The 24,607-nt window shown below is 40.6% G+C and overlaps 1 protein-coding gene across 1 annotated transcript; it reads right to left on the reverse strand.

Annotated features, from left to right (window-relative positions):
- Positions 1-1,576: 1,576 nt before the first annotated feature.
- On the reverse strand, positions 1,577-24,143 carry LOC133140729 (integrin alpha-2-like). The gene is made up of 30 exons (XM_061260880.1): positions 24,026-24,143; positions 21,082-21,205; positions 17,191-17,300; positions 16,586-16,677; positions 15,426-15,540; positions 14,844-14,971; positions 14,273-14,421; positions 13,541-13,691; positions 13,019-13,184; positions 12,606-12,679; positions 12,284-12,422; positions 11,834-11,979; positions 11,375-11,518; positions 10,858-11,061; positions 10,594-10,724; positions 9,569-9,732; positions 9,084-9,235; positions 8,607-8,717; positions 8,341-8,426; positions 7,152-7,293; positions 6,921-7,013; positions 6,745-6,821; positions 5,719-5,802; positions 5,141-5,243; positions 4,794-4,904; positions 4,140-4,250; positions 3,718-3,831; positions 3,484-3,573; positions 2,972-3,088; positions 1,577-2,624 (listed from the first exon to the last, which is right to left on the reverse strand). Exons 1-30 carry the CDS (start codon positions 24,072-24,074, stop codon positions 2,541-2,543), a joined length of 3,561 nt encoding a protein of 1,186 aa, XP_061116864.1. The 5' UTR covers positions 24,075-24,143; the 3' UTR covers positions 1,577-2,540.
- Positions 24,144-24,607: the final 464 nt, after the last annotated feature.

The following is a 24,607-nucleotide window of genomic DNA, read 5'->3' on the forward strand; positions in this document are numbered from 1 at the left end:
TGTCTTTGAAGTGTAGATGTAGTAAATGTAGTATTAGGCTCTCTCTAGCGTCAGACAGGGAGTACTACACCTCTTCTGACCTCCGGAGAATACCCGTCTGGCCAGCACTTGCTAATCACTTGCTAATCCATATTCTTTAATATCAGTTAATAGAGAGGGACAGGATATGTTCACTGGACCAAATCCCTTATGCTGTTATCATGCAACCTGTTCATACCCCCAAAACATGCCAAATGTACCCACTGATTTAAGATTTGTCGATGGTTAGATGCTAGGACATTGCAGTCTGAAGTCGATTAAAATGCAGATTATGCGATGGAAGAACGTCTTATCGTGTTACACAGCCCGAATTTGAAGTCAGCATTTAGTTGTGAACTGATGTAAAAACTCATGAAAGAAATTTAGAATAAACTGCTATACAATTTTAGGATTATGGATTTTTCAATTGATATGAACTGCTCGTTAAGGCATATCAGAAATTGCACTGATTTACTTCAATATCAAATGTATGAAAATATAGTATATATATAATATTTAGTTCTTCTTCCTTCTTTTTCTTCTTCTTCTTCTTCTTCTTCTTCTTCTTCTTATTATTATTATTATTATTATTATTATTATTATTATTATTATTATTATTATTATTAGTAGTAGTAGTAGTAGTAGTAGTAGTAGTTAAAATGTGGGACCAATGTATGAAAATGAAAGTGTGCAGTAATTATTGAAGTATGGCGCCACCTTGTGGTTACAAAGTGTGGAACCTTTACATGCCCGCGGATGAAATCCTTGAAGCTATTCTTCCATAAAACATCCCTTTTACAGGAATTTGATTTATTGAAGTCAAGTATTAATTGCTGTACAATGTGCAATTCATATTATTCCCATGTTTTAATAGTAATGTGAAAGCATAAACAATTTGGTGGAAAACATACATTTTTTTCAGATGAGTATAAACATGTAAACTGTGGCAACAAATTTCCTCTAGAAGGACAATATAAAGAATCTAATTAGCATCTGAATTACTTGATATGGGCAAATTTCACCTGCTACTGTGTGGTTGTGGTCGAATACTCAGCATTATAAGCAGAATTTGAACAATAAGGACTACCTGTAAACCATCACTAATGGACTGTTCCTTCATGAAAACATAAGCCTTTATAAAGCCTTTATTTAGCTGAGTCTCGGCCTGCTCACAGAACCGTCATTGTCGCTCCTATGAAACAACAGAAGCCTCTATTATTTAGGAATGCAGAGCACCAGTCCTGATTGGCTGTTGGGTCAGCTGTTTCTGCTCTTAATTGCCTATTAGTATGCAAATGAGTTTCTCCATCACTGTCCTTGGGATGGTCATATTACATATTCTTGGTGTTTGCAGAATTCAAACAGGGGTATGTGCCAGGAATTGCAAGTCATTCATATGTGTATCTACCCTAACATTGAAAAATAATGTTTATTATGGACATATTGATCAACTAAATGTTCATATAGCAATAAATTATAGTCGTCAGGTACAAAAATGATAGTGAGTGTTTATTGTGGTCAATAATATGTATTATGGTTTTCATTAATAGCCTTAAATTCATTAAGCTCAAGCACCTTTTCAAAAACAGCATTACCTTAAAATATTTTATTATTTACACACAGTCTGTAAATTCAAGTTAACCCATACAGTATGTTTGTGTTCTGTTATATTGTGCAATATCCTGAAACCCAATCAAAGATCATAGGACACAAATGTACCAGAACTTTCCCAATTTCTGTAAGTTAACATGCTCTAATGATCTAATGATATAGATCATAAGAAACAGGGTGCTATTAGCTGTAGCACTGGCGTCTTTGGGCCAGAAGGGGGCATTCATAACATTCTTAACTGGACGTTCTAATGCTGATGTCACAACAGCTCCTGGTAATGGTATTGGAGTTCTAGAACACAGAGAATTTTGGGGAAAATAATCCAAAAAACAGGGTGTAGGATTGTATGGCTAAACTAAAATGTAACAGCCCAATCACCTTTTTTCTACAAATAAGTGTCCAATCACATGAAGCACAGGGCAACACCAAATTCTGATGTATAGTCAGAATATGGGAGAACAATTATCACTCACAGTCAAGAAAAGTAGAACAATCACAGGTAATCTTAATTGTGTAGCTTTGAAAAAAAAAAAAAAATTTGTACAGAAATTTAAATTGATAAATAAACAAATAGATTTCACTAACGACAATTACAGTCTGTAATTACTACTGTAAAGTCTACTGTAAATTCAGTGCATTGCAACAATCATATAGCAGTTAATACAGATATAGAATGAAGGACGATATCTTTCCGACTAGAATAATAAACCCAGTGATGTGTACCATGATCAGGGAAGTGGAACAATTACCCTCCTTCAGACAGACATGGAGGCGTCTGAATGTCTGACAGCCAGCTTCACTTTTCCATTAAAGAACCTGAAAAAACCCTCATTTGGCACGGAGCAGAATCAGCCTTTTTCACATCCTCGGGCCTTTTCACAGAGTTCAGTGTCTGAGGGCAGGCTGAGCTATCAGCTCATCTCACACGAGTCAGCGGCCGTCTGCATCTCCTGCTGCTGCCGCAGCTGTGCGTACTTGCTCGTGAAGAAGCCCAACTGGAACGAAACAGGATTCATTGACAGTCAGGTACAATATCAGCATACATACAGGCCTGTTCCAAAGGCATCGGATGGGTTAGCTTACATTACATTACATTAATGGCATTTGGCAGACACTCTTATCCAGAGCGACGTACAGTTGATTCGACAAAGCAGGAGACAATCCTCCCCTGGAGCAATGCAGGGTTAAGGGCCTTGCTCAACAGCTGTGCAGATCTCATTGTGGCTATACCGGGGATCGAACGGCCAACCTTGCGTGTCCCAGTCCTGTACCTTAACCACGACAGTTATCGATTGATTGATTGATTCCGTGATGTTTTTTACTGTGTGGAACTAGGCCTCACCTTCCACAGTAGTAAGACTGCAGCAGCCAATAAGATCAGTCCCCCGAGAACACTGCCTATGATCACTCCGATTGGCAGGTCTCCGATCTCCCTGGGGTTAGTGACCGTTATCTTCACCTGAGGACCAGAGAACATGCAACCGCTGAGAATTATGGGTACTTTCTCACATCCATCTAAGCCGCCCTCAACCAGAAACTCATTCAGATTGTTAACTAGGTGAGCACATTTCATGGGCCCCAAGGACTGTCTCCTCAAAAAAAGATCAGTGACTTATTTTACATCTGTCAATAACTGATGTATTATAGACAAATGTAAAGTAATACATCTGTAATAATGAATAATAATTGTAACCTCAGATTAATTCTCAGTTTACTATAAGCCAGTCAGTGAAGAATCATACAATATATATATTTTGTCTTTGTGAAAAGTCACTCAGTGCTCAATGCTATCGAATACTCAGTCAAAAGTTCACCATAGAGAGACGGTTGAATATTGGACTGTACAGAACATACCGGCAACGTCTTATTAGCGATGACCAGCAGCTCCGGCTGGGATGTCTCTATCGCAGCACTCACAGTCAGATTGATGGACTGGAAAGTTGACTGTACAACGACAGGAAATCAAAACATTAAAAAAAATTATTTAAAGTCATGTACAGTACTGTATGAACTGTATTGACCAATACATCCATCTATGAGTTTATAACTCAATGTAAACTGAGTTTTTGAGTTGTGTCTGTTACTTACTGAGGCAAACGTGCCATTCCAGATCCTGGTGGTGACGTTAATCACATAATTACTCTTTATTTCCATGTCTTTGAGCACGCATTTCAGGGAACTGCATGTTGCAGTTTTACAGTCCTGCAGAAGAGACAGATTATGGAGATACTGATTTGGTACACCTGCTTTGTTAGGGCTGGAGTGAAAACCTACAGGACGGTAGATCGCCAGGGACAGGGTCAGGCAGCCCTGTTCTAGCTATTGAATGCGGTGTGCTTTGTTAGGGTTGGAGTGAAAGCCTACAGGACAGTAGATCTCCAGGAACAGGGTTGGGCAGCCCTGCTCTAGTTGCTGAATGAGGTGTGCTTTGTTAGGGTTGGAGTGGAAGCCTACAGGACGGTAGATCTCCAGGGTCAGGCAGTCTTGGTGAAGAGGCTTGTTCCACTCACCAGCTCCTTGGTTCCCCTGAAGCTCTCCTGGGAGAAGGAGGGGGTGAAGGGCTTCTTGCTGATCTTCAGATGGTCCAGAAGGCTGTTAGCCTCACAGCTCACAGGGCCGCCCTGCAGGAAACACAGCGCCATTAGCCTGCGCTCGGTGTGTGCTACCGACGGGCGAATCTCCGGCACCTTCCATTTCCCCATGCACGTGGGGGAATGAATGGCTCAGAGCACTCCAGCACAGGAAGTGAGACAGAATGAGGGGGATTTATTCACACACTAATGCACATGTAAACCGTCCCACAGGGTCTGCTCATAAAAACTCTGTGTCAATCACAAATACAGTACTGCAATACTGAAATAGCATCCCCAGAAAGTGTACGGTCCCTTTAAACCGTGACATCCAAATGGAAGTTTCTTTATTCAACTCAATTTTATTTGTATCAAGCAATTTACATATTTTCTACTTGACAGAGATGCTTCACAGAATAACAGGGCGAAAAAGGGAAAGGACAAAATAGCAAGTATGTTACTTCCGTTTAATGTTACTTCCTGAATCAAATTTAAGCAGAAATGTTGATCAGATTCTGGCCTATGTTTAGGACAGAACACATAAATAGATGTTTGTGGAGAGTGAAGCAATACTTATCCCGTGAATAGACCCACCGATTGAGTGCTGATGCCAGTCACATACAGCAGTGGGTTTCCCCCCTTGGTGGTAACCGGCACTGACACGGTCAGGAAGGCCAGACTGATGGGGAAGTTGACGGTGGAAACCTGGAGCAGAAATCAGACTCACTACGGTTCACTGAGGCCAGATACCCACACCTGGGGCCTGTATCTCCAAGCAGGAGTTAGTTAGCAAAACCCAGAGCTGTTATTTTTTTTTTACCTCAGTCCATGTTCCAGATTTGTGAGGGTTCCAGGTTTTACTCAGTGCAGTGTCGCATACATTTCTATTCTAGCAAAAGGCCTATTCGCAGTGCATTAAAGAAATGGCGACATTCACTTACTTTCAGTGTGAAGCGGAACTCAGGACCAATGTCATTGTAGTTCTTTACAGTAGTCTTTGCTTTACTCTTCTCATCCACCACATAAAAATGTTTATTAGTTTCTCTGGGAAAATAAATGAAAAACAAGTTCAATTTCCAAAGCCAGAGACCCACATCTATGTCCCTCAGGGAGGCTGGCGCTGTATCTACATACTGGGCCTGGGGGTTTATCACTCGCTGAAATTAATCCCTGTGTCAAACTGTTGATGAGGAATTACTAAATAAACTGTTCAAATTCAATCACCTTGTTTCAGTGATGTTTATGAGCTATTATGTGTGTACGAGTTTGCTGATTCATTTTCAGTCAAGATGACCAGAAAATCTACTGAAGAACAATTGTGACTACAGGCCAACCAGGACAAACTTAAATCTAGGAAAACCTAAGCCACAAATCAGACCTCTAGAGAAGATTATCACTGAGGAACATCATTTTTCAGAAATTTTGCTGCAAATTGGAATGAACTTGTACCCTCTCTAGCCCTGTGTGTTTAGTATTAATATTAATATTCATATGGTACCGTGCTACCCCATACAGTTACCTTGTAAGAATGATTTCGGAGTCGTACTGCACAGGAATGGAGATGTCCACTTTGTTGTCAACAGGCCTCTCTTCCCTACTGTCACTGTTGAGGATAAATAGTGTGAAAGATATGACCTGGAGTCATTTTTGGTTTAAAATCCTCATATTGCTGCTATTTCATCTCCAATGATGAGACTCCATCATAGCCTGTGCTGGCTTGCTTCCCAAAATCTCCAATCGGAAGTCCACTGGTCTGACATTCCACTTAAGAACCTAAAACTCATTTAAAATTAAACATCCTGCTTCACGAACATCTCCTATCATCTAATTTTCATTTTCACTTTCTCTTCTTTTTTCTTATATTCTCTTCCTCCTAACCTTTTTACTTTAATGGATTTTGCTATGTTCTTTGTTGTTCAAAGTGGAAAAAATAAACGCAAGACAAACAACCCAACATCTCCATAAAGCCATCCAGAACCTTCCAAGCATAGAATATGTCAAAACCTTCTTTCTTCAGCAGAAACCCAAACTGAACTGCAGATTGCGGCCTTGGTTAATTGGTTTCCAGGTGCAGTCTAATTACTGACCAATTATCTCTTATTGGTAGGCGGGCCCTACCCTATTTAAGACTCATTGCCCCTCTGCTCTGTGCTTGAGTGTTACATTGTGTTTCAGACACTGAGCCAGGTAGAGGTAGCCTTCAAGGTTGGTATTTCAATACAGACTTAAAGGCGTGTTACCCTGTATTTGGGTAACTGTATCAGGTTTCTTTATTATTTTTCTTTCATCTATTAAGTCAAAATAGACTTGTGTACCAGGTTTTCGGTACTATTTTAGTTGGCATTTCGCCAGGGAGTTTCTGTCCTGTTTTCCGTTTTCCCACTTTCTCCTCTAGTGGTTCCCCTCGATTATATTGGGGAGAACCCTAGGTTATTTTAGTGGTAATCACACGTTCTGTAGGTAACTTGAAGATTCCCTATTCGGTCACGTCTGGTCCTCCGTACCCGCTCCCTCACAGAACTAAACGTCCACGTGCTAGCCTCACCTTTTTGCTTCAAAGTTCACAACAGCCTCCTTCTGCAGCTGTTTCAGGTTGAAGTCAAAGCTGATCCCAAAACGGACCTGACAGAGAGCAATTCAAAGCCACACTGATTAGTGTAAAGTCACGGATAGTGCCCTATCGAGCCTGTCCAACAGCATTTTGGGTGATGTCCCACACACCTGCTGGTCTTTCCTGAGAGCAGGGTAGGCCACCTGACAGGACAGGGCTTGAGTTTCTCTGATGGCTGTACATTTGACTTCTGTTCCATCACTCTGAAAGGACAGTAATGCAGGTCATAAATTCACCACTCTAGTAGTCATCCCGATTCACGCTGCATTGTTTAAAAATAAAATTGAGTACAGGTTTCTGGATAGACGTCACCACAGTGTTCCAGTTATTTTGACACTTACCGGAGGAGTTATGGAGGCGTAAAACAGATTCTTGGAGAATGTGGCAATGACCCTGGTGTTGTATGCATTCTCTTTCTTGTTTGTTACCATGACGGCGAAGGAGAGCGTTCTGTTCTTCGGGCTGACCAGCACTGGGGACGCACTGCAAAACAATTCAAAATGTTGGCCTAATTTTCTTTATAAAAACAAAGTTTACAACATACTATTGCTCCCCAAAATTGTTATTCCACAGAAGATTAAACATTACTGCTTTAGCACTTGCATAATACTTACATAATATTTACTGTACGTACTGTACCAAAACCACTAGCATAGCTGAATCTCTTACAAAGGAGTCATGACTCACTGGGCAGAAGAGTTTTTTTTGTTTTGAATTTCACCACAGAGACCTTGAATTGTACATTTGTTGGAGCAATTGTTTGGCCTTTGAATACATTAGGATGGTGATGGTGCAAACAAATAAGGGAAATAAGCTTAGAGGAAGGGCACACATTAAAACAACAGAAAGTAGAAAGTTAAAGTGGTCTATAGATTGTATTAAAAAACTTCCACACACATCACATTCCCAGGAACTGATTTTATTACACAAGCAGGCAGCACTCAAACTCACAATATTGTTCCTAAATTAGAGCTTGTAGCCTGTGCCACCCAGTTTATGAGACACACCCTGTCTGTTGCTTGCACACTTCAAATAAGTAGTGAAGACAGACATATAAAATATGAAGAAAATACATTTGTGTTTTAGGCGGCTGAATGTGTCTGCTGACACCAACCAATTAATTAAGTAATGTCATCAAACAGTTTTCCAACCATAACATGGTTATTTTAGCCTTTAGCCTTGCCTGCTGCTATTTGTGAATAGTATTTTGGTAGAGCATTAAAGCAAGGCTCAGCCTAGGAGACTATGGTGGTGCGAAAAAAAGTAGCAATGGTTCTTTTCTGTTCAATTCTATATAGATCTACCTGATATAACTGCACATGCTAGAAAATGTCAGAAAAACACAGCCAGCCGTAGTAATAATTGACCTCCCATGATATATATTCACCACAAGAACCAAGACGCTGTGTGTAAACTTTGAGCAAATATTTTTCAGAAGTGTGGAATTCCCAAATGATTTACTGAAAATAACAGCCTCTAGCAGAGTCTTGGCCTGGGTCCAGTGTGATGTGAGTAATGAGCCACTCTCACCTTGGGCTTGATACCTCTCTCTTTACATCCAGAACCAGATCGCCCACACACACCTCGTCAGAACCGCAGTCCTTTGAGAAGGGAACCTGCCAATGAAGCCATTAGACTTTATACCCCCATTTATCCAGGCAGGGAGCTATTGGGTTCATTTCACGAAAACAGCCTGTTTGCTTTAATACAGGAACAGACAAGGAATATAGAAAGAAATGCTGCATTTTGTGCCACTGGTTCAAACGGTGTCATATCACAATGTGAAGGAAACGCACAGAAAACTCCCAAGACTTTGGAGAAAACACATCCAGGACAGGGTTGGCATCTGGTTTTTGAAGGTCGATGTCGACCCGCAGACCAATGGAATTCATGAAGTCAGGGGTTTCCTGTTGGTAATTCAAAATGGAGGACAAAAATAAAACCCTCTTGCTCACTCTGCCCTTTCCTTTCCATTGCATAGAATTTCTTCTGTAAGAACCTTGAACCAAACAACACATTGAGAAGTGACAGCGAAAAACAACTCATTAACAAATATGTTGGTTTATTAATTGGGTGAATATCAGCATTCGGTGGCTGAATTAAGTTGTATTGGACCGTAGGGTTTTCTGTATCGATCTACATTCTCTGTGCATATATCCATACAGTTCATGGCATAGCTGACGTGTTTAAACCTAGGAAAGTCGTAAATGTTATGAAATGCCAGTAGTCTTTGTACATTTTTGTGTGGACAGCTGCTAGATTTAACACTTTACCTGCACGTACACCTGGTGGTCCTTGCAGACGTCTGTGCTGTAAACCTGAGTGTCTATCTGGAGAAAGCGCTCATTGGTTTTACTGAACAGGCCTCGAGAGCTCACTCGAGATGAGTCCAGATCAGCGTCAAGAGTCAGGTTGTACGTCAGTGCTGCAGCAAGTAAAACAATCCACAACAGAGAACATTAACAAAATACAATACGCTACATATAAAATATACACAATAACATGACCACAAAAAAGACCATGCTTTATTGTAGTGAATTTTGATTTATTTTAGTACATTACATGACATTACATTACAGATAGCTGAAGCTGAAACTGTAAGTGACTTACAGTTGATTAGACAATCCCCTCTGGAGCAATGTGGGGTTAAGGGCCTTGCTCAAGGGCCCAACAGCTGTGCAGATCTTATCATGGCTATCGGGGATTGAACAACCAAAGCCGCTTATCACTCATTTTATAAAAAATAATAATAACTTACAGAGAGGTCCAACGGTCGTTTTAGGCCTGAACGTTGCACTGAAACAAACTCTAGTTTGGAAACAGGACACTTGTCTCCCATTGATATTGCAGGGTTTACTCAGGATACTGATTTTATCAGGCAAGAAAGTGACCTTTGTCTTTACAGTCGCTAATCCCCTGGACCTGAAAATAAAATGTTCATTACTTTGTGTGAACCAATTACATTACATTACATTACAGGTATTTAGCAGACGCTCTTATCCAGAGCGACGTACAATGAAGTGCAAATCAAACCCAATGGTTCTTGGAAAGAAACATGCAATATTTAGACAATTGGAAAACTTCCATCTCCAAAAATACCCTCAATCTCATAGTTAAATATAAGAGCTAAAACAAACTGATAACTTTTTACAACCGATGACTGATAAGTGTCAAAATAATTTACCTCAGTAATCGTTTGTTAATTTATGCAGTTTACATTGGATGAATGGTCAAATCTTTATTGGAGTATAGCAGTTAGAGTACATTGTTAAATGTGGCATCAAACCTGCAACTGTCTATTTTAAGCCTGCTAACTTGAACATGTGTGCCACATACTGTATATGCACAAAAGAGTTAACAGCATTACGAAATGCAGAAAGACACGCCCAACTTTATGACGTGCAGACAAAGTAAAAATAGTTTTGAAGTCACACTCTTATTGCCAATATTTATTCCAATTAGATTTTCACAGTCAGTAATGTATGCCAGAAATATTTATAGTTTTCAGTATTTATAGTCATTAACCACAAAAGATAAAACATAGCACTTAATTAAAACTTGAAATAAAACACCACATGAAACCACATTAAACTATTCAGTCTAAAATTACTGTGCTCAGGACTTGAGACGTAATCGCCCAATGAAGTGATAAATCCAGGAGAAAAAAGGCGCATTTTTAGTGAGGAAAGTCATGACAAACGTTTCAGAATAAAGCGTTCTTCAGTGTGAAATAAAAAGTGTAAACTATTCCACATGAAAGTTTTCCATACAATGAAAACTCACCAGAGCTGAACTACATTGCCATAGGCTCCCACAGACACATCAGGAATGGTGTCACCGTTCAAATCACCACTGGCATCCAACGACCTTCCAAAATATTGCAGTTTTGGATCTAGTTTTTCACCTAGAATTTTCTAGAAAAAAACACAAATATTTGATCCAACTGCTGTCCAGTGAAGCACTGAATTTGTTTTCCATTTCACTGAAGTGCATCACTGACAGTTCTAACAAGGAGTAAAGGAGTAAAGGTTTGTTTTTAATCTGTACCTGAGAATGGAGCTTGTGAACGGTCTTCCTGTCGCCGTTGTAGATGTAGATGACCCCCCTGTTTTCATCCTCTAAGGGGGCCCCCACCACTACGTCACTGAATCCATCCAGGTTGAGGTCAGGAACAGCCGAAATGGCCATTCCAAAACGAGCATTCTCTGAGGTGGATGGCCCATAGAGAAAGCCCTGGTCACTCAGAATTCCCTGAATAAAAAAAAAACGTACAATTAAATATTATAAGGCATCAAAACAATGTGCAAACACTAGATTAACGGCAGTAGTAATGTTACTGTGCATTGGAATTAGTGCCAGACGCTTGCATCTAATTATATGAAGCCAATTGGAAATGTACCTCCACCATGGCAATATTAAAACAATCATTATTTTCAACTGCCAATGACCACAACAAATGGGGCTAATTGAAATCATGTCTCAGAAAAAAGCTACTTGAGGCATTCATCTGAATGCCTATATTTGCGTATATGTGTGCTGTATGTGTGCTGGGCACTGTATTTACCTTGGTGACTGAGAAGAGATAGACTCTCCCTGCTTCCCTCTTTTGGTTGGTCATGAACATCGGAGCTCCAACCAACAGGACGTCTGACACACCATCTTTATCCACGTCCAGGGGACACAACACACTGCCGAAATAGGAACCGATCTACGATTCATAGCAGAGGCAGTGGACATAATTATTAATATTTCATAAAATGTCAAAAACATTTGTTTTTGCAATGAATATATTTGTGCTCCTGGTTGTTTAGAATTATACTGTAAATCAGGGCTGCAGTACCCTGTTCCTGGAGATATACAGGCCTGTAGGTTTTCACTCCAACCCTAACAATGCATTACATTACATTATAGTTACATCTCCAGGACCTGGGTTGGCCAGCCCTACTGTAAATCTTCCTGGGATGATTTGGTCTCAGCACAAAGTCGTTCATTGAGTGAGTGACTGAATAAAATGGATGCCTACCTGTTCGCCCTTTTCTGAATCTATAACTCTGGGCTGCTTTTGGGCGTCCAAGGTGTATACAAGGACTTGGCCACTATGATTGGAACGAGGGGCTCCAGCCACATAGTACACAGAGCTTCTATCATTTAGAGTCGTCACTGAGTAACCTGGACAAAAATACGCACAACGACACACATTATACTGGCAGCATGTACCAGTCTTTGGTCAAATAGTGATTGTTTAGGCTTCAAATACTTTTCTGCGCACAATTGATCTTGCCTGGTGCAGTTAAGCTTGGGTTTGTATTTCATAGGTTTGAAGAAAAGCACATGAATCCAGAGCAATTGTATATTTGACCCAGGTCTGGTATGTGCAAGTTCACACTTCTGCATAAAGTTAATTCCGTACACATACACATTGAGTTGAAACAAGCAACAGCAGAGCACTGATTTAAACTCCAAACATAATTACCCAGTAATGAACTGTGGTTCCTGTCCTCTAGGATTTTCTCAAATGACTTCTTTGGAAATATATTTGCTTTTGTTCCAGTTTGGTGGACAACTGTCCCACTCCATCCATAGGCCCCTACGGCCCCCAACATCAGCTCATCCTGAATCCGGGGAGAGGATTACATACAAAATGGTTGCTATACAGTGGAATAAGCATTCAAACTTCAAGGAAACAACATACCTCTCCAAACCATCTCCAGACAGAAGATCACTGTCTTCACTAACTGGTTGATGATTGGGGGATGGATTTAGAGAAATATTGATTGATACACTGACTGGCATACCTCTTTTTTGGAATAGTGAGAACTGAATCCGACCTGAGACATTTCCATTTCGAAATCTCCTCCTTTCCCAGTCCCTGAGAAGAAGAAGAAAAAAATAGTCACATTTATGATAGAAGAAGGCCTTGAGTTTTTAAAGCAAATGTGTCTTAAGAATAGGCTTAAGAATAAATAATAGATCTACAGTAAGATGACTGGGATACGCAAGGTCGGTGGTTCTAATCCCGGTGTAGCTACAATAAGATCCTCACAGCCGTTGGGCCCTTGAGCAAGGCCCTTAACCCTGCATTGCTTAGTCTAATCAACTGTACGTCGCTCTGGATAAGAGCGTCTGCCAAATGGCAATAAAGTAATGTAATGTAATGATATCACACAGCCACAAACAGAGACGGTCTGCTGATGCTGAGGTTACGTGCCCTCTATGTTGAAGATCCGCTCCCCGAGTGTTCCAGCGATCTCCGACAGAGCCTCTTCTGCCGAGACGTTGAAGAAATACCTCTCTGCCGGCGCACTGGCAATTGACTTTATTTCTGCTATCAGATTTTCTGTATTGATCTGATTTCTTATATAATAGCCAAGAACCTACAACAGGGAATAAAATACCTCAATATTCACCTTAAATTAAATCAGAAAAAATATAAATGATACTCTTGTTTGGCCATTTTGTCATTAAATACACATTTGTGTTCATAATTGATGGGAGGATGAGGCGGAAATGCAAAATGGCTGGAGCAGTTATGATGTCATTGCCTCGGTTGATTTGAGCCAATCACAGTGTGATTGATTTGATTGGTTCCTATAACCCAGAGATTAACAGCACAGGTTAGCTCATTATGGGGTTCATTTAGTGTCCTTCTCCCATCTCTAGACTAGCACTCAACTAACCAACCAAATAATGACTTTTAAAATATTTTTAGCAGCATACACTTTCTCCTTACTGCTATGCCAAATCGAGTGATCCCTTTCTCCTCGCACTTCTGAATGACTTGGTTCCTGAGTCGTTTGTCATGAGATTCCCCGTCCGTGACGACAACCATAACTTTTGCTGCTCCTGGTCGACCTCCGTTCTCTGGGAGGAAAGCCCACACCCTGAAAGACATGAGGACCTGCCAGTGCACCCCATAACCATGCACGTGTGCCCACTGCAGGCATCCCGCTAACAATATAGCCTTCAATAATGCTTCTGAATAAGGGCGGCCTGTAGCATAGTGGTTAAGGTAAAACGACTGAGACACGCAAGGTTGGTGGTTCTAATCCCAGTGTAGCCACAATAAGATCTGCACAGCTGTTGGGCCCTTGAGCAAGGCCCTTAACCCTGCATTGCTCCAGGGGAGGATTGTCTCCTGCTTAGTCTAATCAACTATACGTCGCTCTGGATAAGAGCGTCTGCCAAATGCCAATGATGTAATGTAATTGAATTAATTTATTCAAATTTTTCCATGGGACCAATGACCAATGTTATTTGCTTATAATGGCCCAACAGAGGCATTCTTAATGACTCAGATGTGGGACTATAGCTATGAATTCTCAGGCCTGGGACAAAATACATTGGGAGCCCTCCCCCCAAATTTATTTTGTAACAAATTAAATGGTTAGACCCCATATACTGCAGTTGCCCCCTCCCCACCCGGTTTGATTTTCAGTCTATACCACGCATGTGATGAACGCACCTGGTGAAATCAATTGCGTGGAAGGTGTTAGTTTCACCTCCGTGCTTCTGGGTTATCCTGGAGGCTGCTGCAATCACTTCCTCTTTGGTTTTGTAGGCATTGAAAGTAAATTCAAAAGATGGATTAACAGCATACTGAATAACACTCACCTGAAAGCAGAAATTAAAAGGCAAAGTTTTTGCGCTGTGAATAACCTCCTTTACACATGTTGATATTACATGTTTATAGAATTTTACATTCTTTTGAAGTTAAATGCAAGCGGAAATGGAAGTTAGTGCTGCAGTTTCAACCCACCCCCTGAAAAAATGTGGTGCCAGTCGGCATTATGTCAATTAAATGTCAATTTTCCATTCCCCACTAATCATTATCATAGCAGCACGCATCCTCATTTGACATCACCCTCCTCGTTTGACATCAGTCAAATCAACTCCCTGCCCTTCAAAAACTTGTATACAGTATTTCATCATCACTTCCATTTCAGCTTGTCTTTAAGGTAAAATAAATCAAAGAAAAAAGAAGTCATGGTTTTGTAAATTAAAAAACAGCAGATGAGCCTTCTCATTTTGCTAACCTGAGTATTATCTGGGCCGATGTCTAAGGTCGGTAATAGTTTCTTGAGAAACTCAACAATCGGTGTCCACGGCCAAATACTGTTAGAACCATCCAGAACAATGGCAATATCCATAGGCCCCCCACAGGCTGAAAAAGAGGGAAATGGAAATTTTTAGAAAACTACATTTAATAAGTCAGTTATAATCAGAGTTAGAATTATGGGGGAGTGAGGGGGAGCTGAGACCTGAGCACTCCACCCCCTGGTCACAACCCCCAGCTGAATGTCCAAAAACCTTATTCCTGGTTATTCACACCTATGATTGAGGGTATGAAGAACAAAAAAGGATTACACTATGGAGACAAGCCAATGAACCCTTTTTCTGAGAATATAGAACCAAGTGTGCCAATTTACAACATAGATGAAAACCTACTGGAAGGTAGATCTTCAGGAACAGCCCTGCTCTAGCTGTTGAATGAGGTGTGCTTTGTTAGGTTTGGAGTTAAAACCTACAGGTTTGACTCCAAACCTGACTACAGGTTGAGAACAGACAGATACGATGGTGATTACGGCCAAAAGAACAGATATCACTGAGGCTCTTACTTTGAATGGCAGGAGAGAAGGTGTTCAGAGGGACGAAAAGAGGGCTCACTTCACTGCAGATCCCGGGGTAGAAATACTGGCTGCCACACTGCTGCGCCCAAAGAGGACCACACGTCTATGGGGAACACATCACAGTCAACAGGACAACAAACCGTCAAAACAAGTCTATGGAGAACACATCACAGTCAACAGGACAACAAACCGTCAAAACACGTCTATGGAGAACACATCACAGTCAACAGGACAACCACACCGTCAACACACAGAGGACCATGCATCTTTTGAGAACATATCAGAATCAAGAGTACAACAACACCATCAACACAAAGAGGCCCACACATCACAGTCAACAATAAAACAACACTGTCAACACACTCTGAAATAAAGGCACGAAAAGTGTGTGAGAAAGTGTGTGAAAAACTTTTCAAAAGGGCGGTACATAGGTACGTATTCCATTCCCCTAGGCAGGAATATACTGTATAATTAATTTGTACCTTTTTTTGCTTGGAAAATGTACTCACTTGTACCCAAAGAGAAAATTACTGTACTTTCAGGGTACACTTGAGTAATTTGAAGAACAAAAATGTACCTCCACTGTCTATATTTCAGAGTGCACAAAGAGGGCCACACATCTATGGAGAACACAACACAGTCAACAGCAGCCCTTCAGAGACACTAAGAAACTGCTGTTAATGTGTGAGATTGAAAAGCACTTTACACATTCTGGGTCCAATCAACAGAAGGTGTCATTTGTGAAAAGCCTTTTTTTAGATCGAAGTTCATGCTGTGAGCCATCTTTCCCAGGTATTGGCACTTTATATATCACTCCCAGCAGTAAGGGCTACCCACAGCCTTAAGAATCCAGTGAGAACATTTGTGTGGTTCATCCATTCTACCTGCTAGCAACGGGCTAAAGTGCTGCTTTGCTAATTCACAGAAATTCAAATTGCTCATAACTTGAGTTCATACCATTCAAAGACCAAGTAACTACACAGAAGTTGCACTTGTTCAGCAGGGCTGTAGAAAATCCTTGGACTCGACTTGAAATACTTAAAACAACATGTATTTCTTAAAGCAAAGCATTACCATTTAGGCAGCAGAATGAGCAGCACATTTTTGTGAACAAAAAAGCATAGGATTGGGATATTCTGAAAGTTTACCATGAATCCATTTGTTTTTGGCAGGGGGGTGAGAGTCAAACCAAGACTCATGTTGGCGTTAATATTTCTCACAGACGGAATCCTGACCGAGTCTGGAATTGGAGAATTACAAACGTTTCCAAAAAATGCTATGTATGAGCATGTATAAACGAGATTATCATCAGCAATACTCTACACAACATATGGAACACTCTACACAACACACACAACAGTACTATGGCCCATAAATGGTCCAACCATGAATCCAGCATCAAAGGCACTTTTCATTACAGAGGAAAATATAACCTGTGTAAAATAACAGTACACTGCATTACATTATAGATATTTAGCAGATGCTCTTATCCTGAGCGATGTATAATAAAGTGCAAAACCATAACCAGGATAAGTGTGCTGAAAGGGTAGTACAGTTTTGAGCTATAGAAGTGACCACACAGATAAAAACTTGAACCCTTGTAGGTTACATTGGAGTTTCCATTGCCACAAGAAAATCATAAAGGAACAAATTATAAACCCACCTATAAATATATCCAGTTTATACTGTATTTGTATAATTACATGCTTCCCCATCATGCAGGAGTAAATTCATTGTAAAGAAGAGCACTTACCTTGTAGGTTGAGTTTATCACAGCTCGTTTTGGCCCCTGAGATCTGACACCTGTACACGTCCCCCTTCAGGTTTTGTGGAAACCCAGTCCGGGGAGAGCCAACCAGCAGCCTTTAAGGAAGAGGAACACTGTCAAGAATATGTCTGGTCTCCAGGAATGTGGAGATTTCAGTTTGTGAATGTATTATCCCCATAGTCCCAATTTGATATATTTAAAATACTGTATATGGGGCCACAAGAACTTTAATCTTAAACCCAGTTCTTGACAAGCTCATTCAAAAACCTGTCAACCTTGAAATTGCTTTTCCTCGATGGCAACAGATAAAATATAAGAAAATAGAGAGAATAAAAAACGGATATAAAATATACAAGCAGGTAAGTCAGCAAGATTGAGGATGAAGTAGGAGACATCTTTGACTGATTATAAACGTGAGACCAAAGCAAGTGTAAAAATCCTGCATACTGTAGTATGCCTTTAAACTTGGTTCCTTTCAATTAACTTAATTAGAAAAACAAACAAAAAGTGAATATTAATGGACACTCTTGAGAATCTGTGCCATTTTCCAGGGGTTTCCCCCAGAATGCTGGGCTGATCCAGGAATATAAATGAGCTCTTCACATAACCCATCTAGTGCATATTTGGTTAAAAATAGACCGACAGAAGTCAGTGTGTGAGTCAGGAATCACACTCCCACGACTGAACATGACAAAGACACAGTCAGCAGCACTGGATGCTGGGAAAAAAAGCCTCACTGTCAGCATGGTCTAGTATCTACAGCCATTTCTGCAGATAAGCTGACCACAGTGAAAGAAAAGTGAAATACACATTGAGGTCTGTACTGCAAGTATTTTGGCAGTGACACTATTTTAAAGGGCTGTAATTGCTACATGGAAATAAAATACCGCAAAGCTGACAGTCTGCAAATGGAATTAACTGTGTAGGAACTGCAGCGCTTTAAAATTGTTTCACTGTCCAAATACTTACGGACCTCACTGTCCATGCGATACAAGGCACCAGCCCAACAGTAAGGAAGTGAAAACAATAAGGAATCGATAACCTACACACTGTGTGCCATTATGTACACTAATGCAGTGCCGATTGTTTATTTTTTATTTTTCATGCAATAATAAGCTTGTAACACATTATAGGGAAAGGCCAAGAACAGAAAGGAATATAAGTGTAGGGCATGTTTCTCCTTTCTATAGAGTAAAGTAATCATAGCAGCACAGTTCTATTATTGCTGTTTTAACGGCATATTGTCCTGGGGACTTCAGAGTCAAAACTGGGTATACAATGCGCAAGTATGCAGAGTCGAGTGATCAGGACGGCTGCCACATATTTATGATAATATCACTGTGTGAATCAGAGCTTGATTCATACAGGCATACTGGGAGACAAGGAAGCTCATAGAGAGAGGTGGGGCTTTGAGACAGAGAGAGGGAGAGGGAGAAAGAGAGAGATGGAGAAGGGGAACTCAGTGACTCTGGGTCAGTCCCCCCAGTTCTGTTCTGACCGCCTAGCTACTTCAGTTTCTCCCAGAGTCCCATAGTGTGACAGGAAATGGCCCATCGAAAAGAGAGCACTTTGACCTCTGTGACCATACGCCATGGCCAAAGATCCTAAATGCTAAAAGATACTCAACTTTCATGTTTCCCTTTCCCAGTGTTAATGAGTGTGAAAGGCAACATCCTTTCACATCCATTCACTTCACTTTCAAGTCAGTGTGATGTGCAGAAAACCTGAGAAAGTACTCAAAAACATATTTTATTTGAATGTATAACCAATGGTCATTTATTAGTTGCAGCAAGCTACCAGGCCGACCGACCCCTACTGGCCTACCAGCCCCAGTTCCAGCAGCGACTCAGTTTTCCCAGGAGGTCCAACCAAGCTCACACCTGCTTAGCTTCAGCCATTCAGCAGGAGCAGGGTATGATGGTTGAATCCTGCTGAAATCCCTCAGCAGATTGTTTACACATTTCTCCTTTGCAATTACACCCATTCCTCAGAATCAATCTGCTGGATCTGAATGACCAATCCATATTTATGTCTTAAAAAAAGCAAGCAAACAAGGATGTTACTGTATGGCTCAACCCGGGGGAAACTGGAATAACATCTTCTCAGATCTCAGGAAGCAGAAACCACTATCAAACACAGGAAGTCTGAGGAAGTTGTGAACTCAAACTTAGAGAAAGTGGAAGAGATGAAGAGGACCAGGGAGATCTGAAGCTGTGGCCAGGGCCAGGGCACGTCCACAGACTCCCAGCCACAGAGACTCTGGGCTGTGTGAGGACATAACACAGCTTTACATCAATACACACTGCAGGATACTGCTGGATTAGGCATTTTGTGGCATTTACAGTTGTTTACAGGGGTTATTTTACTTAGAATCTGCTTTTAGTGCCATACACTGTGTATGTGCGTGTCAGATCTGGGTCAAATAAGTAAATGTTTTGGATTCAAACACTTTTCTACACTTTGCTGAGCTTGTCAAACCTTGCCTTCTGATCCTTTTGTTTCGCACAATTGCACCAGGCACAAGAAAGTATTTGAATCCAAAAACGTATTTGACCCAGGTCTGGTGTGTGTGTGGGTGTTTGTGTGTGTATTTGTGTGTATAGTTCCTACAACATGGGAAATCCCCCTGGGGAAATGCATATAAGGCTGGATATAGTTTGATTGTTTTGATAGCTTTAGCTTGAAAATGAACTTTTGGACAAAGGACTGGATAATATCACGAAGAACTTAGATTCAAATCTTTATTTTAATATAAGCTTCCTCAGAATATAAGCTCCCTCTATTATAGTACTTAGCACTAAGAACTTTGTGTCATTATTCATGTGCATAATATTGAATTTCATCCATTTATAGTGACTGACCTCAGTTGACTTTGCATTTAGTGTCTTTAGTGCTACTGTCTATCCTGTTTGGATGCTTGTATTTTATTATTTGCCATTTTCATTAAGAGCTGAACAATACCATTTACAAATGTTAACAACAGTATGGTAGCCTACGGGTTCAATTCCAAACGGGGGCACAGCCATTGTTCCCTTGAACACTGTGGCACAGGAGTTTCTGAGTTTCCTTGTCTCCTTCTGAACTGCTAAACGCTTCGCCGGAACTTTATGCAACTGTGCGGCTCCTTTATGCAATGGTGTCCTGTACGTAATGGCAGGGAAACAGCACCTTAGTGTGTTTTTCCATGAATGTAATCAAAATAATGCAATAAAACACTCTAGCAGATAAAGTATGGTGTTTTGTTTATTCCCTAGGCTTGACATAACCACAAAAACAACTGGATGCACATTAACCCCCCCCACCCTCCACCAATTCTCACATCAATCCCAGGGTTTTATGAATGGAAAATTATACTCCACTTCCTACTTTTTCCAGTATGCAATCTATCATCTTTGTATTGCTACAGTTGAGTGGAGAGGGATCAGCTGGGTGAATGTTCGGATAAGTTTGAAGGACAGTTTTAAGGACCACAAGTGATCGCAACCACGCTTTGTGACAGATACATTTCATGGCAGTAGGCTTCAGTAATATAACTCAGGGTGGAACAGCACACTCTCTCCAAAGATCATGATCCAAAATCCTTATGGAATCCCCCCCACCCACATACTGTTGAGGATAACATCAGAACCTAATGGGACATGCTAGTGCATTAAAAACCTAATTGTGGTGCTAAATATGGTTCAAGATCCTCGCTGATTGATTTAACAAAAACCCCAAGCATAAACAATTTGGTGAAAATGTTGATCAGTTCTGACAAGCATGGGAACAAATTATCAGGAATGTCCCACAAATCAACATTCCAATAAGCAACCTACCTATCTTATTGGACAAGATCAGTCAATTATCTGAAAACATGCATTAAAAATGCATCCTTACCATTTTCCTTTGTGATTTATAAACTGCTGCACGGTGTAACCAAACTCTTCTGACGCAGGCCCAGAGAACACTTTAGCTCCTGATAATCCCACATTAAAAGGCTCAGAAAAGCGGATTCCACAACCTGCGTAGAGATAGAAAAATATGGAGGATTACAATCTAAACAACAATAAGTATCATATGTACACAGTGTCGATTGTATCATTTAAGAATTACAAACTAAATGAGAAATTCCCCCGAAGAAATCACTTGGAGTTACTTTGAACAATCAGCACAAGGTTGTGTACCAACCATGTTATGGGCATGCGGACTAAAAATGTGGGTGACATAAGCCATTTAAAAACAGGTAGGTTCACATACAGTAGTACTGTTCATATGCTTGCTACTTGTTAGACATCCCGTACTGCTAGAATGGAATGTCACCTAGCTCTGGCTAACAGAAAGCACAACCAGGGGGCATGAAAGTTGATCCTTTATGTAGTACAGAACGAAAAAAAGAAACATGTTGAGTGATCGGTGATGTTCACAAGACCCGGCATGTTTGCTTTGGCTCTCATGCATCTGAGAGCCTGTGATCAGTCAGTGGTGGAGTGTGCAACTTCCTGCCAGTATCCGACTTTCCCATCAAACATGATGCAAGGACCTGACATAATCTTTATTTTAAAATGGATTACATTTTCACCAAAGTTTGGTTATAATGTCAACACCATCTCCAGAACATTTGAGTTATTGCTGAGCTATCATTACTTATCTGAAGCAGCATCACGCGGTTTTGAATTTGTGGTTATCCACCCACACTTTATCTGCGGTCCAAAAAAACCTGTTCAGTTGATATGGAATTACCCGTATCAGTAAGCCTCCCCTCCACCCAAGTGGAGTGAATTATAACATATACAGGAAAGCAATTATGTTAAATGTCTTTATCTTATCTAAACTGGGCACTACACGGTACTGCTGTAGTCAGGCACTCCTCTCTTAATCATCTCTACAGCCTTGTTTGGCCCTCATCATCATGGCCTACTGACTCGGTAAGGCTTCTTTATCAAGCCAAAATAAAGGGAGTTGCCCATTACAACACCATCCCTTGCTGATTCGGCTGCCAAGTGAAGGAAAATACTGCAAAACCATGACTGAGGCATCATCTCCTGTCCGTGAACCACCATTTCCTATTTGATTATTTCCCTCATAAGTGTGTGACTGTTAATAACACAACGTCTGTAATGATGGAGAGGGAGAATAACTAGTCTCTCGTGATGGAAAGCTTCTTCCCCACTCTTCAGTAAACAGTCAAATGTTTGGAGTTAATTTAACAGAGATTATGAGTCAAATTGGACCATATGTACTCTGCAATAGCTGACGACATTACATTACATTATTGGCATTTGCTAGACGCTCTTATCCAGAGCGACGTACAGTTGATTAGACTAAGCAGGAGACAATCCTCCCCTGGAGCAATGCAGGGTTAAGGGCCTTGCTCAGGGGCCCATCGGCTGTGCGGATCTTATTGTGGCTACACCGGGATTCAAACCACCGACCTTGCATGTCCCAGCCATCTACCTTAACCACTACGCTACAGGCCGCCCCTGACTACACTCAACATTTTACTGTGTACATGTCAAGTCGTACAAGATTTTGTAACATAATGTGTGATTCCTTTAACCGAGCACTTGATTATATGGTATAGCTGGAGGCATTTGTTTATTGTATAGCCTAATGAAGTCATTTAATATATCATTTAAAAAAGTTATTCATCCTTTTATTTTACGTATTTGGAAGTAGTATTCGTAGTAGTAGACTCCTTTATTAGCTGGGGTTTGCGGACACTGCCACAAGGCAAGTGGCTACTGTCAGGTAATTTTTGTTTACACTAGAGATTACTTTGCACATTTTGTCCATGGTGACAATACAATTCAAGGAATTAATACCAAAGATTCTCTTGAAATGCCCATTTAAGGGCTCAGACAGTAAAAGCCCTGCCATGTGTTTCTTCCATCCATTAACTCGCCCTCCTGGTTGAATAATTGCAGTAATTGGAAAATCCTGGGGCGAACTTTAACTTTCTGAACTGAACCTGGATTTTCTACCTCTGCCGGCATATACAACGCCAGTGCACTGTATGATTAACAAATACAATGGAAACCCCCTCCGTGTAATGGGCCACTGTCACAGACTTGTGACAATGAGGTGCCTGCCATGTCATCTCCCCGGCCACCGACCCCCCCACCCCACCCCACCTGGATTGGCACATTCCCCCCATTACTCGGCAACTTGTGGCATTAAGTCGTTCTGCGAAAATGTAAAAATTGTTTTTCAATATGATACGACTAAATGATACGTCGGCTAGTCAAATTAGCGAACGATCGTCCCATGTTTCTTACAAGTAGCATAACTTTTAAAAGTTCTGTAGGCTAATGTTTTTTTCTCAGCTCTGTAAAGTTTACGTGATAAGACTTGGTCCTATGTACTCTCGCTACTAATCCTCATTTACAGCTTTGGTTAAGAGGTTACGCACGAGCATCGGAACTTTTTTCCACTATGCAGTGAAACAGGACATTTCTTTAATCATCTCTCCTGGTCTAACAATAAATCAATCTTCATGACGCGTTTTGTAGGCTACCGCAACACGAGAAATACAAATACCATAATTATTTTCCTGCATTCTAAGTCGATTTGTCTAGGCTAAAGCTTTTAAAAAAATAACATTAAAAAAAATAAATTCCATTTTAAAAAGCACAACAGAACTTATGAATGAAATTCCACCGCGTTACGCAGGTGCCACATTTGTAAATGGCATTGCCAACAGCACGAAGTCATTTGTTTTGTCAGTTTGAATCATCTTAATTGCTACGTGATATGCCACAACATACAGTATAAGTATATCACATTAAAAGTTAAATGTAAGTTAAATCCTATGTTCAGAGAGGGATGATTTTAGGGAACTTACTTATGATCACGAGGAGTGTTACCAAAATATTCATTGAAGTATAATCCATTTTAACTCGGAATCCGAAATTTTGTAGAAAAACTGACTCGAAGCGTTTTCGCCGTAGGCTTATTCTTCCTCTGCTCAGCCCACCGAACTGATTCCATCTAAGATCTTCACTGTCCAGAGAGATTCCTTAGTTTCAGTGGGCTGGGAAAACGGTGGGCTGTGACGTTTAGCCTATACACCCCCTCGCAAATACAAACTGGGCAGTATTCTATCCTAAACCTAGCCTACCTAATGGATTAAAATAACTGGTTTCGGCATTTCAGAAATTATTAACTTTACTTATATTGCCAAAAAAAAAAAAAAAAAAGATGAAATACGATAAAATAAGATATTGCAAGTTACACACCGGATTCTGTATCCGATAGCCCCGTACGATTCCCTGAAAGTTTCCTAAAACCAAAGATCCATGTACAAACGGGCGTTTGATTGGTGCTGTGGGTGCATTTGAGGCTCACTGGATTCAGCAACAGATATAATTTTTAATCTGGAAAAAGTAGGCTACACTAATGTATAAAGAAGAAATCGACCCCATGA

This window comes from Conger conger, chromosome 11 (assembly GCF_963514075.1).
Source record: "Conger conger chromosome 11, fConCon1.1, whole genome shotgun sequence".
NCBI lineage: Eukaryota > Metazoa > Chordata > Actinopteri > Anguilliformes > Congridae > Conger > Conger conger.

What these genes read in the sequence shown, in the direction of transcription:
- LOC133140729 (XM_061260880.1), bottom strand. Translation starts at nt 24,074, where the DNA reads ATGGATTATACTTCAATGAATATTTTGGTAACACTCCTCGTGATCATA. An exon ending in ACCACCAGGTGTACGTGCAG is followed by an intron (nt 8,718 to 9,083) that starts GTAAAGTGTTAA and finishes AATTACCAACAG; the next exon opens with GAAACCCCTGACTTCATGAA. An exon ending in CAGTCTTACTACTGTGGAAG is followed by an intron (nt 2,625 to 2,971) that starts GTGAGGCCTAGT and finishes GTTTCGTTCCAG; the next exon opens with TTGGGCTTCTTCACGAGCAA.